Below are 18,253 nucleotides of genomic sequence, written 5' to 3' on the forward strand. Positions count from 1 at the left end.
TGCTGACAAAATGAGTAAATGGGATTGAATTTCAGGATTCAAAGCAGGGCTCTCAGGGTATGTCTACACTGCAGTTAAACACTTATGGCTGGCCCGAGTCTGCTAACTTGGGCTTGAGGAGCTCAAGCTGCTGGGCTATAAAATTGCAGTGTAGACAGTTGGGCTCAGGCTGGAGCCCAGGCACTGGGACCGTCTCCCCTAGCTAGGTCCCAGAGCTCAGGCTCCAGCCTTAGCTCAAACATCTACACTGCTGTTTTACAGCCCCAGAGCCCAAGCGCTGTGAGCCCGAGTCATCTGACACAGGCCAGGCATAGGTGTTCAATTGCAGTGTAGACATATCCACAGTGGCAGTTGCGTCATCTCAGAATGATTTTGTGGGGCATCACAGTGCAACCAGCAAGTAGTGGGAAGGGTTTATCTATAGTTCTTGACTCTGGAGGCACCAGTTGCTGCCTGCTCCATAGTTAAGGCCTTGTCTACACAGGGGAAATTGACTGGTATAGCTTATTCTGCATTAGCTGTGCTGGTCAACTTCCCTGTGTAGACAAGCCCTGAGTTGAGTTTTTCATATAAAGCAGGAATTCAGCCATTCTTTATGTATGGAAAATACAGCGCATCATCCCTAAAATTTTACAGCACTTTTACTTTGAGTATAAGATTAGTTTTCTGTGAATTTCCAAGCAAGTCCATTAATTAGTTTAGGAGTTAAAATTAACTAATTCAAAATGGGTCCTTTCAGAAATTTAGCAGCTGGTGTCAAACCTTCCCCGTGCCATTAACAATAGATTTCTTTCCCCAAATAATTCTTGTATGTCTCTTATGTAGTTTATTCTGTCAATATTTTTCTGAAAGAAATCTGATCACACTTTTATGTTGAAGGAAGCTAGATCTTCTCAGTAATGATATCCTCAAAGCAAAGGTTTTCTTTTTTGAACAGGATGAAGAAAGTATCCCGATAGCATATCGAGAATTACCTGAATACAAAGAACTGCTAGAGTTAAAAAAGTTGAAGAAGCAAAAACTCCAGCAGATGCATGCAGAAAGTGGATTTGTGCAGCATGTGGGCTTCAAGGTAAGGTATACTGGTAATCTGTTGTAACAGTAGAACCTCAAAGATACGAACATCAGAGTTACAGACTGACTGGTCAACCGGACACCATGTGGAACCGGAAGCAAGCAAGCAGCAGCACAGACCAAAAAAAAGAGCAAATACTGTATTGTGCCTGTATTGCATTTTAAAGGTAGGCACATCTGGACTGCCTGTCCCCACTTGCGAGGCAGCCACTTACAGCTAGGAGGTGAAGACTCTGAGGTTCACAGGCACAGCTGTGAGCCCCCGCTGCCAGCCCAAGGCAGAGCAGGAGTAATGCTGCGGTCTGTGCCGCTTTCCTGTAAGCCGCAGGTGCTGATTTCACCCTCTTCCCTTGACCAGGAGGTGGACAAACTTGCAAGCTCAGTCCAAGCCTGGGAAAGAAGCTGCCACAGCCCAAGCTGCTTATGCTGCAAGGAAGCTGCCGGTGCTGGGGTGGGAGCTTCTGCTCTTGCGGCCAGTGTCTGGCCTGGAGCGTGAGCCCGAGCTACTGCCAGCATGATGCGCTCTGGAGGAGCAGCTCAATTTTAAAGGGCCACAGCTTGCACGGGGCACTCACTGATGCCATAGGGCCTCAGGGTGTCTCACTCATCACCCTTGCAGTCGGGGCTAGAACCAGCTGCCTGTCCCCATCCCCATGCACGGGGAAGCCACTTACACGTAGTAGGTGAAGATGCTGTTCAGAGTTAAAAACATTTCAAAGTTACAAACAACCTGCATTCCCAAGGTTTCTATAATTCTGAGGGTCTACTGTATTCAATTTAGTGTGAGCATTTTTTTTAAAACTAGCAAGAATTGGATTTTCTAAGAAAATAGGAAACTTTCCTTTTCAGAGTGATAGATATATAGGAAAAATAATGATGGAAATATGTAATCTCATAATGCAGGATTTTGTCTTAGAAATGTACAGACAGCACAATAAAACTTGCTGTAAAGAAAAATAAATGATTACAGCTATCTGCACTGGTTTGTGAAACTCCTCTTGGAATATAATCTCTTTTGGGGTACTGGGAGTATTAAACCTTAAGGGTGAAATTTAATCCCAGTTAATAATAGCTAAGTTTCCCAGTCACTTAAAAAGTTAGTCTTTCAGGAATTTGTCCTTTTGAAGGAAAAAAAAGCCAGAGATGTGGAATGATAACTTTGGTAGATCAATAGGTAGAGTACTGAGGCTGTAGGTGCAGCGAAAAATTGCAGCAGCATTTGGGCCAGCTCCAGGCAATTTTTGAAGAGAAGATTCAAGCAAGGAAATAAAATGATGTTGGTATGAGATGAATAAAAATAATATTTTTACACTTAACATACAGAGATGTGCTATCCGCAGCACCATCCGTTTCTAGGCAACGTTGAAAAGGGAGGGAGTGCCCGAGGATACCTGTTCCAGTTTGAGGATTTTCAGTCATTATCAACAAGCTTCTTTGTAGCTGTTCCCAGAGGTGAAAGTAAGCAAGTACGCCCTGGTACGGCGTACCGGCAAGAGCCAGTGCGCCGTACCGGGACCGGCTTTCCCAGACAGCAATTTAAAGCCCTGGGGTAGTGGCGGTGGGGCTCTGGCGGGGATTTAAAGGGCCCCGGGACTCCAGCCCCTGCTACCACCCCGGGGACCTTTAAATCGCCGCCGGAGCCCCACCGCTGCTACCCCAGGGCTTGGGCAGCAGGGCTCAGGCTGGGATTTAAAGGGCTTGGGGCTCCAGCAGCCGCTACCTTTAAAGCTCTGCCAGAGCCCACAGCCCTGGGGTAGCGGTGGCAGTCTGGAGTCCCCAGGGCTCCTCAGTGATTTAAAGGGACCGGGGCTCCGCTGCAGTAGCGGCAGCTGGAGCCCTGGGCCCTTTAAATCGTGCCCTGGGCCCTTTAAACCTCCTCTGCAGCTGGTAGCTCGGGGGTGATTTAAAGGGCCTGGGACTCCCAGCCACCAATACCGCAGCTGGAGCCCCAGGCCCTTTAAATCAGGATTTAAAGGGCCCGGGGATTTAAGGCCCTGCCTCTTCCAGTTGAGGCCAAGCCCCCTGCTCAGGACTCCAGCATACCAGTAAGTCCTTTAACTTACTTTCACCTCTGGCTGTTCCCCATGTATGCAGTTGTGCAGGAATTGTCTTGACTCCTTAGAGATGAGAAAGGGCTTATTGGGCTTTTTTGGTAGTAGCCTTTTCTATAAGAATGCAAGGTCATTCAGTCCAAGGAGACTGACATACACTTGAAAACTGAGACTATCAGGCTAGTAATATACTGATACTGACAGACTTATGTCACGGTATTGGAAAGCTGAGGCTTTTTTAAATGAATGCTATTATTGTCATTCAGAATATAAAATATGGACTTTGAGCAGGAATATTGCAATTCTAGCTATGAAATATAATGGACAAAGTAATTTGAGTTACTGATTTAGTACTTTAATGTACTATATTCAAAATGTTATTAAGGTTACTAAATCAAGCACTCAGAAGTTAGGAAATGCCAGAATTAAGGTTGTCTTTGCAACCATAATTTGTCCCCCTTGTGTGTATGCATCATGATATAGTTTTAGTTACATGAACACATACTTTATTTTTCCACTGGACTACCAGCTCATTCAGTGCACAGTGTGGACGTTGCTTACTTAATGAATAGCTATTCAATAATTAGTTTTTTTCCTGATTGTTCAAAGTGTGGCTTCTTGCCTCATTTACTGCACATTATTGAAACCCTGGTCAGAATACACAATTGTTTATTTCTTCATGGGCTTTTTTTTGGTGCTCATCGCTTTAGTATCTGAGTGCTTCACAAACATTAATTAATTGTCACAACAGCCCTGTGAACTGGAGCGGGGAGGGGTGTGATATTCTATTTTACAGATGGGGAACTGAGACTCAGTCACAGACCTGAGATTAAGGTCAAAAGTTGCCCCCAGTAGTGAGTGCCCAGTTTGAAATGATTAGAACCTCATTTTTCAGACTATGTAGCATTATATAGCACTTTATATGTTCTAAGTACAGCTTCCATTGATTTCAGTTCCAGCTCTGAGTGCTCAGCATTTCTGCATATCAGATCCCTGGGTCTCACTAATTGTGTGTTCCTTTTCTGGGTGCCTGTCTATGAAGAGTTTAAGTGATTTGTCTAGCATCACGTAGGAACTTTGTGGCTGAGGAAAGGATAGAATCCAGTTCTCTAGGACACCATTCAACTGCCTTAACCATGAGACCATCCTTTCTTTTCCTCCAGTCCTCTGCCTCATTCACTACACACCTTCCAACTTCTGCAACAAATGAAACAGAGTCCTGGAGACAACAGCCTCCTTTATTGTACAACCCTCATTCATTTCCAGAGTGGGTCCGCCCTGTGCACTGAATGATACCCATCATTGGGTGTAATCCTCTCTGTGGAACTCCCAGTAGAGAGGTGATGAGACACAGTTTTCCAGAGGGTTTCACAGTTATTTGCTGTCAGCGCAAGAATGGTGAGACTCAGGAATCTTGTGTTCCGGTCCAGGCTATGGTGGGGAGTTTGCTTTAGTCTCCTTGCCTGACCAGTCCTGGCCTGCCATGCCTGGTCCCAGTCCCAATCTTGCCAACCAGTCCCAGTCTCCTCTTTTCCCTACTTCCAGTCCCAGTCTCCTCTTTTTCCTCCCCCTGATCTAGCTTTTGTCCCTTCTGCATTCAAAGTAGGCATCATCTTCCTCCACGCTGACTGGTGGCCAGTAGGGGAGTCACTGAGAGCACAAGAAAGACTCATTGCTTTCAGTTGCAGTTCAGTCCCATTACAGGGAAAGTCCATCTTCACCCCTGTAGCCTTGGACTGGAGCATGCTCAGTCATTCTGTGGGAATGGTGCATGTGGAGTGTAGTCAGCATTAGGATCTGTGAGAGGCTTGAGCATGTTCAGTGAGGAAGGAATCTTCAGAGATTTAACTGGTAAAATGGAAGAAGTCTCTACTGAGCCTATGAGAACTGAGATTTCTCCTGTGCTTATAACTTGGACAAATTTGGCTGGATTTTTCCTGGGAATAGCAGAAGGCACATCCATGAGACACAGGCCACCCCCTTCAAGTCCCTGCTCCAAAGCATGAGGGTGCAAAAAGTAAAAAAGGTCTCTTTTTTTTTTTTTTTAACATGGGCAGAACTACGGACTTTTTCCCTAGCCTTGTTCTTGGAAATGGCTGAACCATTTCGGTGGAATTAAAAATAAATAAGTAAAAACCAGCCATAGGCTAATACCCAGCATGGACAATCTCAGTCCAAATGGGTTTTTTTGGCAGAGTTATAAGCAACTGAAATCAGGTCTTATCATGGGAACTGTCAAGCACCCTTAACAATAGGTGGAACTACCAGCCTTGCATGGAGTATAAGTTATGTATGTACTGAATTTGGAAACGCTACTGTGTAATAAACCTAAGCTAATGTACGATGTTATTTGAGTGTTTGTTCATGTCGATTCCAGTCAGGTGTGTGCTCACGTACGTGCACGGTAGCTGGAAGATTTTTTTCCCTAGAAGCAACCATGGGGTCGGTCTGGGCGCCCCCTGGAGTCGCACCTTCATGGTGCCCAATATAGAGCCCTGCTGACCCGCCACCCAATCAGTTCCTTCTTACTGCCAGTAGAGTGACCAGACAGCAATCAGAATGCAAGGTCTGAAAAGAAAAATCAGGATGGGGGGTGGAGGGGTAATAGGAGCCTCTATAAGAAAAAGACCCAAAAATCGGGACACTCCCTGTAAAATCGGGACATCTGGTCACCCTAACTGCCAGTGACGGTAGGTGGAACTTCCCTTGCTCTTGCTTCTGTTGTACTCACCTTGTTTATTCAGATCATGTAGTTTAGTATAGTTAGTTAGTCAGCTGTAAGTTTCATTTACAGGGGTTTACCCCCCGTCCCACCCCACTTATTTGTTGCCTCTGGGGCATGCCGCGATCCCCGGGCTTCAAGACCTGCAAGGACTGAGCAAAGTGCATACCAAAAAGTGACCCCCACACACCCTGTTTATGATGTCTGGGCAAGGGTCACCAAAAAGACCGCTGTAAAATCTTGAAACCTTGAAAATTCCAACCAAGAACCCTGAAAGAGAGAGAGCAGCAGCTTAAAATCCTCCTCATCGAGGCAGCTCTTTGACCGCAGTTCGACCCCGGTGCTGGGGATCTCACCACCAGCACATCCTCTTCGGTGCGGAGCACGCCGGTGCCCTCTTCAAAAGGCACCAAAGAAAGACGCGGCTAAGGACTCTAGGCACTGTCATGGAGCGTCTCGGGGACACTCCAACCTTTGGTACCAGTTCCAATTGCTGGTGCAGAAGAAGAAGAGAATTGAAAGGGGCCAATCCCCATTGCCTAGATCCAGAGACCAGCCATCAGTGGTACTACAGTTGGGCCACAGCTCCGAAACTCAAGGGGCGGCCACGTTGACTCCTCCCCAAGCGAGGCAGTCGAGTCCGGGCCTGTCGAGCTCGCCAAATCCCTCAGAGAGCCTGCCGTTTCTGTCCACTCCTGAAGTGTTTGAGGCAGCACAGGATCTGCTCAGACTCATGGCACCGTTCTCACCCCCGAGGCAGGAGAAGGCATCGGCACTGCAGGCTCCATCCCGCACTGTGCAGTTGAAGGGAAAGCCAGCTATGATGTCGTGCTGCTCTCCGTAGCCTCAGCAATCACAGACACCAGCACCTCCATCCAGGGAGCGGAGTCAGTCCCTGGGCTTCTGACGCTCCACGTCGAGAGGTGCAGCACTGCCCTGGTCCTTGTATTTCGAGACCTCGAAGTCCAACTATAGCAGGAGCAGAAGATGGAGCTCAAGGCACCACAGGAGGTCCCAGCCAATGCCGTGCACCCCTCAATGGCAGAACCCAGCTCAATGGCCCTTCTGGACTCCATGGATCTGAGCCAAGGATCTCACTCGGGTTCTGCTTCACTTGTGTCTGCAGGGTTTCCAGGGCCCTTCCTCCAAGAATAGGGACGCAAAAAAACTGGACCTATTCGGGCAGAAGGTATACGCCACAGGGGAACTGCAACTCTGCATTTCCAGCCAACATGCCATCATCAGCAGGTATGCCTATAGTACCTGCTCGGCAATGGCTACGTTTAGAGTTATTTCCCTCAGATTCCCGGGCAGAATTCTCGGCTTTTGTCAAGGAGGAGAGATTGATCTCCAGGACATGCCTGCAAGCAGCACTTGATGGGGCAGACATTGCCACTAGAGTCATGGCCATGGGTGTATCCATGAGAAGGGGCTAGTGGCTCCAGGTCTCCCCTTTGCGATCCAGCAGACCATACAGGACCTGCCTTTTGAAGGTGAGACTGTTTTTGGAAAAGACAGACAAAAGGCTAAACAGCCTGAAGGACTCCAGAGCCACCCTCAGGTCCCTGGGCCTCTACACGCCTTCCACTCAGCAGAGACACTTCCGGCCACAGCCCACTTAAAGGTTCAGTCAGCAGAACTGTCAAGATGGCTCCAGAAGGCAGAACAGAAGTGGCAGGAGAAGGCCACGTCAACCTTCTGGCCAGAGCTCGGGACAACCGAAGCCATCTTCGGGAACTAAGCCTGCCTTTCGAAGGCACAGTCGAGGACAGTGTACCACACCTGGAAATGGATCCATCCTGTCTTACCTTCTCGTCCCAACTATCCCCTTTCCACCATGCATAGTCCCTTATTACCTCGTACCGATGGGTGCTCCGCACGGTACAGCAGGGGATACTCCATCCAATTCTGTGCTCTTCCACCCCACTTCCCCGTCCCTGTTCAGGGACCCTTCTCACAAGAAACTCCTTATCCAGGAGGTGCAGTCGCTCCTATTTTAGGGGCAGTGAAGGAGGTTCCTCAGCAGCACAGGGGCAAGGACTTTTATTCTTTGTATTTCCTAATACCGAAAGCTAAAGGCAGCCTCAGGCCCATCCTGGACCTGCTGGAACTCAACAAGTTTATAAAGAAACTCAAGTTCCGCATGGTCTCTCTGGTCTCCATCATTTCCTCATTGGATCCAGCAGACTAGTATGCCGCCCTCGACTTGAAGGACGCGTACTTTCATATCGCGATCACTCAGCCCCACAGGAAGTACCTCAGGTTCATGGTGGACAGCACCCACTACCAATTCACAGTTCTCCCATTCGGCCTGTCAGCAGCACCTCAGGTTTTCACCAAGTGCATGGCAGTCATCACTGTGTTTCTGCGCAGGCACCAGGTTCAGGTGTTTCCTTACCTCGACGACATCTGGCTGATCAAGAGCCGCTCCAAGACCCAAGTAGAGGCTCAGGTCAAGTTTATCAGAGCCACCTTCATCAACCTGGGTCTCCTTTTAAACAAAGCAAAGTCCACTCTGTCCCCTGTCCAGAGGATAGAGTTTATAGGGGCAGTATTGGACTTGACCCAGGCCAGGGCATACCTGCTGCAAGCAAGGTTTCAGGCCCTGACGGATAGCATTCGAGGCCTCAGACAGTTTCCCACCACCACAGCAAGAAACTGCCTGAAGCTTTTGGGACACATGGTGGCTTGTACCTATGTGGTGCAGCATGCCAGGCTCAGACTAAGACCTCTTCAGTCGTGGCTGGCATCAGTGTACCGCCTGGCCAGAGACAGCCTGGACAGGATAGTGACTCTACCTCTCCTGGTCCTTGACTCCCTCCTGTGGTGGCTCAACCCTCAGGAGGTATGCTCAGGGGTCCCCTTCGCCAGTCCACAGCCGTCCCTGTCTCTAGTGACGGATGCATCAGACAGGGGCTGCGGAGCACATTTAGGAGACCACAGCACTCAAAGTCTTCGGTCTCAGGTGGATCTGGCTCTCCACATCAATGTCAGAGAGCTGAGAGTGGTGTGCCTGAAATTCCAGGCCTTCCGGGCATACTTAACGGGACAATGTGTATCAGTCATGACGGACAACACCTCTGCAATGTTCTGTATTAACAAACGGGGGGGAGGGGTGTGCACGGTCCTCTCCCCTGTGCCAGGAAGCCATCATGCTGTGGGACTTCTGTGTAGAACATTCAATACACCTGCAAGTATCGGACCTTCCCGGGGTACAAAATGAGCTGGCGGACCACCTCAGCAGGTTGTTTCATGGCCACGAGAGGTCCCTTCACCCAGATGTCGCGATTTCAATCTTCCAGGGGTGGGGCTTTCCCCAGATAAACCTATTCGCCACGCGACACAACAGGAAGTGCCAGCTGTTCGTCTCCTTCCAGAACCACAGCCCGGGCTCCAGCACGGACTCGTTCCTCCACCACTGAGGAGGTTGTCACCTGTATATGTCTTTCCGCCCATACCACTCATTCACAAGGTGCTCTTCAAGACCGGAGGGAATGAGCTCAGGTTATATTGATCGCTCCAGCATGACCCCAACAGCACTGGTATACATCTCTCCTAGACATGTCCATGGAAGCCCTGCTGCTCTTCCCGGACATTCTGACGCAAATCATGGTCGTCTTCAACATCTGAGCCTCAACTCGCTTTACCTTACGGTGTGGAAGCTCCATGGTTGAACCCGATGGAGCTTTCCTGTTCAGACCAGCTTAGACAAGTCCTCCTTGGCAGTAGAAAACCCTCTATGAGAGCCTCTACCTTGCCAAGTGGAAGAGATTTTCAATCTGGTTGGCGCCGCGCCATTCGTCGCCGACGCTGGACCCAGTGCTGCTTATTCTGGACTACCTCTTCCATCTGAAGTAGCAGGGGCTTTCGTTGTCATCGATAAGGGTGCACTTAGCCACCATCTAGGTCTTTCACCCAGGCGAGGAGGGCCACTCGGTGTTTGCTAACCCTATGGTCAGCCGGTTTTTAAAAGGGCTCAACAGGCTATATCCTAATGTCTGACAGCCTGTCCCAGCCTGGAACCTCAACCTGGTCCTTTCTAGGCTTATGGGACCACCCTTTGAGCCCTTGGCAACGTGCTCCCTTCTCTCTTTCTCTTACAAGATGGCGTTGCTGCTGACGATAACCTCAGGAGGGTGTCTGAACTCAAGGCTCTAACTTCAGAGCCCCCTTATACTGTGTTCTATAAGGACAAGGTGCAGCTCATCCTGCTTTCTTCCTGAAGGTTGTGTCACGGTTTCACGTGAACCAGGACATCTTTCTTCCAGTGTTCTACCCTAAGCCGCATTCCAGTGGCAGGGAGCAGAGACTACACTCTCTGGATGTCCGCAGGATGCTAGCCTTTTACATCGAGAGAATTAAGCTGTTCAGAAAATCAGTCCAGTTATTCGTGGCAGTGGTGGACAGAATGAAAGGTCTGCCTGTGTTGTAACAATGCATTTTGTCACAGATTACATCCTGCATCCGGGAATGCTACAACCTGGCAGGAGTTCCTGCACCCCTGATCACTGCGCACTCCTCTAGGGCGCAGGCTTCATCAACAGCTTTCCTGGCACAGGTCCCCACTCAGGAAATCTGCAGCACGGCGACATGGTCCTTCATCCACACTTTCACTACGCGATTACCCAGCAGGCCAGGGACGATGCGGCCTTTGGACGAGCAGCGGTGCAATCAGTGGATGATTCCGACCCCGCTTCCTGAACTTGGGCTTGGGCGTCACCTGATTGGAATTGACATGAACAAGCACTCGAAGAAGAAAAACGGTTACTCACCTTCTCATAACTGTTGTTCGAGATGCGTTGTTCGTGTCCATTCCAATACTACCCTCCTACCTCTCTGTCGGAGTAGCTGGCAAGAAGGAACTGCGGGGGTGATGGGTCGGCAGTGCTCTCTATATTGGGTGCCATGAAGGCGCAACTCTAGAGGGTGGCCAGGCTATGGTTGCTGCTAGGGAAAAATCTTGCAGCTACTGTGCATGTGCATGCGCACACACCTGATTGGAATGGACATGAACGACACATCTCGAAGAACAACAGTTACAAGAAGGTGAGTAACTGTTTTTTATTCTTCCGTACAGCTTACCTTAAAAGGTTGCTAATGCGGCTGTCTAGTGATACCACGTTTTGCTTGCATGTAGAGGATCCCAAGTTCAGGCATTTCAGATTGTCGAGTTTGGAGAATTGCAGGGTCATCATGCTCATCCCTGAGCTAGAAAGGACTGCCTTGTATCACTCTGCAGCGACTCCTCTGGCCAGTTTAGGACTGGCACTGATAGGTTCCAGAGGAAAGCATGTCCATCTGTTGTTGGCCAGAAGGATAATTGCAATGGGAGCCTTGAGGGAGTGGGGAATGAAGCAGAAAGTAGGATGATCATCAGCAGTCTAAGTGGTCTTTCCTAGGATCTGTTAATTTATAAATACTAGAGAGACAAGGTGGGTGAGATAATCTTTTATTGGGCCAACTTCTGTTGGGGAGAGAGACAAACTTTCAGGATTATACAGAGCTCATCTGTAGGTGGTGATGATTTTGCAAGAAACCATGCTCTTTATTATCCTTTGAATGCAGTACATTGGTTGAGATGAAACTATATATTTTTAACATAAATTCTTTCTTTCACTACCTTTTTGTTCAATATGTTTCACAGTGTGACAACTGCGGAACTGAACCCATTCAAGGCATTCGGTGGCACTGCCAGGATTGCCCTCAAGAAATGTCCTTGGATTTCTGTGATTCTTGTTCTGACTGGTGAGCAGCAAGCATTGATGCTTATTATTTGCAATTACTTGAATAACCCTTTAAGGCGTAAACACTGAGTAAATTCTTCGCATATATGGGATTTATCTGTTCCATGATACCTCTTGAAAGTTAGATGTAACCAGATTATAACTGTAATGTGTGTTTCTAATAGTTCTTTTTGGTGTGTTTTCTGGTAGTGTGAAAGTCAGTCATTCTTTCAGTGTAATGGAGAGAGTAATTAATATTTGGACTGTTAAGTATGAGACAGGGAAAGTATGTTCTCTGAAATCCTCAACTGTGAAATAATGATGTGTGATATAGAATTTGACATGCATCTGTCAGTTAAAAAAATAAAAAGAAACATATATTCATTATTCTGGAAGTGAATATATTATGAAAAATAAGTTCACTTGCCAAATTGTGTTTTCTTTCCTTTGCAGTCTACATGAAACAGAGATTCACAAGGAAGATCACCAGTTACAGCCTATTTACAGAGCAGAGACATTCTTAGATAGAGACTACTGCATGTCCCAAGGCACCAGTTACAATTATCTTGACCCAAACTACTTTCCAGCAAACAGATGACATGGGAAGCAGACTTACTACCTGGGCTTACTATCCTCTTTGAAAAGTAACAATGGCATCATTGTTAATTCCGTGCACACTTTGGAAAGACTCTGCTTTCCCTGAAATGTCACTCACAGCATGACAGCTTCCTGGGTGTACTCGTCAAATTACAGCTCTGAACTGTCACGGTTCTTGATCACTGAACAGCAGCTGAACATTCCTAGTGTGCAGAAGGTTTCACTGGGAGACTTTCCTTTTCCCACCTTGGTCATTTTTAGGTGGTGAATCTAAAACAAAACAAAAAAGAAAGGAAAAAAAAATACAGAAGGCTGAGCCAGAAATGAGAGCACGCATTTAAAGATACAATAAATTCCAAAGGCTTTGAAGAACTTGGTTATGAGATCCAGAGAAGATGAAGTATTTATATAAAAACAGTTTAGTAGCTTGCAGTTTTGTTGTGAAATAGTTTTCCGCACAGGAACTGACTTCTTTAGGCAAGGTTTTAACCAATGACAGTGTTTGCTTCTAGGATATACTCTAAAAAATACTCACTGTTCCAGTGATGGTTGGTTACAGGTCTTTATTAAATTGGAGCTGCTTAATCACATTGACTTCTTCTAATTTTTTTTTTTTTTTTTTTTTTTTTAACCACAATGAACTCTATTACCAACAGTGAAGCACTACAGGGAGCAACTGTTGCATTGCTTCCTTAACCAGCTCATGGTTTGTGAATGTTAAAAAATTGTCACTCAGATATATTTTTTAAATGTAATGTTATATAAGATGATCATGTGATGTGTACAAAATATGGTGAAAAGTGCCAGTGGTAGTAACTGTGTAAAGTCTCTAATACTCAACATTAACTCCTTTAAAATAAAGTACACAGCCTTCTGCCTCTGTATTTGGAGTTGTTAGTGCAACTCATCAAAGAAAACTGCCTAATATAAATCATATATATGGTAATAATTTTCCTCTTTTGTAGTCTGCACAAGATCCATGAAAGATTGTATTTTTATTACTATTTAAACAAGTGATTAAATTTAGCCTGAGCAGTGAGCAAAGGTTCACATGCATTCTTTTATACTGCTGGATTTTGTTGTGCATCATTTAAAACATTTTGTATGTTTCTTCTTATCTGTGTATACAGTATGTTCTTAAATAATGTTCAATTGTCAGGAGAACTGTGAGAAATAAACTATGTGGATACACTCTGTTTATATATAGAATGCTTACTGTGATTTCCTTTCTGGGTAGAAATTAATTTTTTAACCAACATTAACAATAGAAAATAGTACATTTTAGTAGGTCACATGAATACTTAAAGGGCCCGTATCTGCACTGGCTCAGCACTTGGCACTACTGTTGACTTCAGCAGGAACTGAACGTACGCTGCACCTAATAGTATGTGCTCAGCCTCTTGCAGGATAAGAGCCTTAGTTTTCTCATATCCTGTTCACAAACTGGGTTGTTGTTTTATCAGACTGAAGAAGAAAGGAACGTTAGCAACTTTGGTATGCTGTATTAATCTCAAAACGTGCTAATGTCTGCAAAGCTTTGTAATTATTGTGATATTTTTGAACTAATAACTTTTTTTATTGAACTGTATCGCTGGTGATTCAGAAACACGCATTATTTTAAACTGTATTAGTTTTCCACTGAAACAAAAACTCAAATTTTCAGAGTGATTTAGAATGTAAAAGAAACACATTAGCTTAAAACCATGGCAATAAGAAGGGTAATTGGCTGATTGCATTTGATAGTAACTTTAACTGTAGCCTGATCACAATGTTAAATTTCACAATTTCATTTAGGTTTTCATACTATTTGTTTCTAAGGAAAATAAGTTTAAGCATATAATATATTGAGTAGATAATATAGTACAGTTACTAAAAACATTGAATGATGTAATACATCATCTGTAAACATCTCATATACTTTGAGAAATTAATAAACCTAAAGATATATAATACAACAAAGATACCATATGTATTTCACTTTTCTCTTTGATGAAAGACAAAAGCCATTGTGTGATAGAATCTATAATATCATGGGAACATATAATATTATGTTCTCCCACTCAGTTACACTACTGTCATGGAAGCTGTTTTGGTGAAGAGTGATTACTAAAGAGAGAAATCTGTTGTCATCTTATTTTTGAAGGGCTTTTAAAATGTTCTTAGAGGGAAATAAGCATAATACATAAGTGGGGAAAAAAATTACAAATGTGCACAGGGGAAAGGTTAATACAGTTTGAAGGGGAAGGGCGGAATGAGGTGGGGGTTTCGGACATGAGGGAATTCAGACATGAAATCCCTTAGTTAAAATCTCTTGATTAAAGCCCTGTTTCTAATTTGAATGAATATTTGTGCGTATATATTTGTGCACACACACACAATTCTCTCTCTCTCACACACAGTATGTATGTTGTATGAAGATATATGTAAGAGTGGTGGATATCAAATATATAATATACTTACACAAAAACAGTGTTACTTACTGAGATGGGGGAAATCTTTGTGTGTGTGTGTGTGTGTGTGTGTGTGTGATACTTGCATATTTGATCCATGTAATGTTTGCATTGGTTCTAGATTGGCATCACAGCAGATATACCTGGTGGACTCGGACAGCGGTTTTCAACCTTTTTTCATTTGCAGACCCCTACAAAATTTGAAATGGATGTTGCAGACCCCTTTGAAAGTTCAACCTGTGATCCAGAGACTCCTACCATAGAAGTCTTAGACTGAAAACTGACTGAACAGAATTCAACTGTAAATGTTTTATTGCACAGCATTTGACACAGTGTGAGAAAGGGCACTAAACTGTGGGCTTCTATGGTAACAACAACACTTCTGGGTTTTGACCTGTAGGTGGGGGTATTCACATCCGTTTGATTGATCAGAAAAAACAGAATGCCTTTTCTGAGATCTGAAATTTTATTTTCATAGTCACCATTCGCGGACCCCTTAGACATAGAGTGCAGATGTTCAGCGGATCCGCGGATCGCAGGTTGAAAACCACTGGACTAGGAAATGTGATATAAGAAGGAGGGTGGAATTAAGGGTAAGATTTGACATACTACATTTAAAATATGGAATTGTATGTTGACTAATATTGTAAATAACTTTTGGAATTAGAAATTGATGATCAGTTTCTGAGGGACAGCACCAAAAATCAAAGTTTCACATTCCACTCATTTTAATTGTCATTCTAATGAGAAATAACTCAAGGAACAACTAGAAATACCTATATGTGAGTGTGCTTAGGATCATTTACAACCACATGATCATTCTAAAATCCTCTAATTACTGGAAAAATAGCATAAGAGTACAGCCATTAGTGCCACCAGGTTCAGATCTAGGCTAAAAGGATGTTTCTCTTCAAGCTGGAGGAGTCTGGCTGCATTCTGAAGGTAAATTGATTATTTCCAAGAAGTGTTTTGCTAGACATGTTGTATCACATACTCTTCCAGGTGGTTCATGGCAATGTTCTGGAGTTCGCATAGCACTTCAGTTGGTGTCAGAGGTAAAGGTTAACTTATAAAGGAACCCAAGGAAGCAAGAACATCCACGATTAAAGGAGAAAAGCAGGTCTAAAATTGCCATTTAGTGAATAACTGGAGCTATTTGCTCACATGGCAGATGGCAAGGAAGTAGAAGAAAAGGAAAAAAAAAAAACCTGCCGTGATTTGGGGGGAGGGGGAGTTTAGAGTGCTTTATTTGATTTATATTTATCAGTTATCCATATTTTATGGAGCTTTAGGCAAGATCAAACCCAAGTGTACTGCAGCATAAATTACGACTCTTAGTATTTGTCCATACTTTTTATTTGTATTATGTCTTCATTACAAGAAAGATAACTTTAAAAATACAAATCTGCCCCATAAATGCTCATTGAAAGTACAGTTGTTGACGGAAAGATCAATCATGCAAACTTAAACTATGGACTGGTGCAACAGCACGGTAAGAGGATGCAATTACTTCACAAGACTGTCAAATAAGTTTGGGGTGTTTTGGCTACCAGTATACCAAAAGCATTTTGGCTGAGTAGATGGAAATATCATATGATTTTGCATATTTTTGTGCAGATATTTTGGAAAGATAGATTGTTAAAGATACAAGCAACAGGAATCAAACAATCCCTGCCTTTTTTTTTTCTTTCTTTTTGACTGTCATTTTCAAAGTTTGGCAGTGCCACTAGAAGACAACAGATGAGGATTCAAAACTGAAATTTACACTTGGAATACTTAGAAGTATGATTTAATAGTATCTGGTAATCTTTATATATAATGGCTGTTGAACAACTTCACATGCTAATTTTTAACAGTGAAATATGCAACTATTATTAGCATGGAGAACTGTCTGTTTGCACTTTTTTAATTGTACCAACATTACTCAGTTCATGTTTTCAGCAAAGAACAAAGGTATCCCTGCCCAATTAGAAAATTGTTACAATATACAGCAAATTCTACCAGCACAGCAAAGATTTCACAGCAGTTTTGTCTGTGCGATGGCAACAGATGGACAGACCTCTACAGTATTTGTTAATTTCTGCATGTTCCGTTCATTTTTTCAGTGCATTTACAGTGTTTTGGGGAAGTGTTAAAAGTCTGTTCAACTTCCACAGCTCCACAAATTAGCATGACTAATTCCAGGAATATTCCATTATCAAGCACAATGGCAGAGAACAGATTTCAACCACTATAAATCAGGAACAAGCTAAGTGTTAGCACAAAAATGAACAGTGTTAATTAATGAAAGAAAAAAAATAACCTCATTGCAATGAGACAGAGCAACCCTGAAAGTCTTTGCTATATGGCAGTTGACGGAGCTGACCGCTGATTGTGCAATACATATGATTATATTCAAATGCATGATACTATAAATATAAACTGGAGCTGCTGTTCACCATGCTGCTTTTAACCGGTGCAAACAATTTGATAAACAACATACAGTACTAGTGTGGTTTTAGTGTGGAGACCATTTTGTATTTAGCATACTGTGTGATTATAAATAAAAGATTTATTTTAAAATAACATTGAATACCACATGCACTAATTCCAGATACCTCTCAAAACAGCAGCTATTGCTTTGAACAGCATTTTAGTCAAGTGTGACAAGTGTACATAAGATGAAACTTTTGCGTATAAACCATTACTGTACTTCTGCTGAAAGAGACAATGCTTCCTCTTCCTTTTTCAGAAAGCAGTCAACTGCTGTGCAAACTTGAAGAAAAACCTCTTCTGGCATTCCTTCTGCATTTATCTATTAAAACAAAAAGTATGTTACATAGAAATGATGTTGTGAACACCAGCCTATGCTGATTACATTGTAACAATTTAAATTACCCATGTTGTCTAAATAATTGATCCAAAGGACTCAGAGCAGTACTAATTCTGGGTTATTGGATTTGGGATTGGATTTATAAACATGCTCCTTAAGAAAATCCTACTGTAGTGTCTGCAGCTTCATTAAATGCTGAACTGGAAAACAGCGTATTCATTTCTTATGCTTCCACTAGATCACGTGGAGGTTTTGTAGGTCGCTCAATTGTACATTGATCTTTCTGCAGAGTCCTTTGAAGTTTAAAATATCGTAACAACTTTGATATATGGAAAGGACTCTCAAATTTTTGGGATTCTATTTTAACACTATTTTATGTTAAACATAAACTCAATAAAATAGTCCCGTTTAATACTGGTAAAAAAAAAAAAAAAAGTCCCTAGCACTGACTTGTTTACTGTTTTCTTGTCATTTGAAGTGTCACTGCATATAATCCTATGATGTAAGGGCTTTCAGGCAACAGCTCCCAACCTAGCATGTCAGTTTTGAGTTTTTTGTATTTCAAGCTTTGTGAATTTGTTCCAGTTTTTTCATGACCTTTGGGCAGTGCATATTCTGCAGTGGGCATTGCTTTTGTTCTGGTCCATTGCTCACTTTCTTCAAAAGAGATGATAAGTCCGAGTTGTTCTCTTTAGCCTTGAGTTCTTCACAGATTCTGCTTTGACCAAATTTTCTCCTGGCTGTTAGACTCACTTTGGAGAACTGACTTGAGAGAGTAAAACTGCTTCCTATGCTGTGGAATAATTACCAGTGTTTTGGCTGTG

General features: G+C 43.8%; 2 protein-coding genes across 7 annotated transcripts in view; one reads left to right on the top strand and one right to left on the bottom strand.

Moving 5' to 3' along the window:
• The window catches only part of ZZZ3 (zinc finger ZZ-type containing 3), a 106,427-nt gene extending 93,623 nt beyond the window's left edge, over positions 1-12,804 (top strand). For all 6 annotated transcript variants that reach the window (XM_074961488.1, XM_074961490.1, XM_074961493.1 and 3 more), the window contains 3 exons: positions 938-1,072; positions 11,492-11,592; positions 12,024-12,804. In XM_074961488.1, the coding sequence (XP_074817589.1) occupies positions 938-1,072; positions 11,492-11,592; positions 12,024-12,168 (381 nt within the window). In that variant the 3' untranslated portion in view covers positions 12,169-12,804. The remainder of the gene's footprint in view (positions 1-937; positions 1,073-11,491; positions 11,593-12,023) is intronic.
• Positions 12,805-15,975: 3,171 nt separating this feature from the next.
• The window catches only part of AK5 (adenylate kinase 5), a 144,215-nt gene continuing 141,937 nt past the window's right edge, over positions 15,976-18,253 (bottom strand). Inside the window, exon 14 of the mRNA XM_074961499.1 lies at positions 15,976-17,411. Within this exon, the coding sequence (XP_074817600.1) occupies positions 17,301-17,411 (111 nt within the window). The 3' untranslated portion in view covers positions 15,976-17,300. The remainder of the gene's footprint in view (positions 17,412-18,253) is intronic.

The sequence above is a fragment of the Natator depressus genome, chromosome 8, assembly GCF_965152275.1.
Source record: "Natator depressus isolate rNatDep1 chromosome 8, rNatDep2.hap1, whole genome shotgun sequence".
NCBI lineage: Eukaryota > Metazoa > Chordata > Testudines > Cheloniidae > Natator > Natator depressus.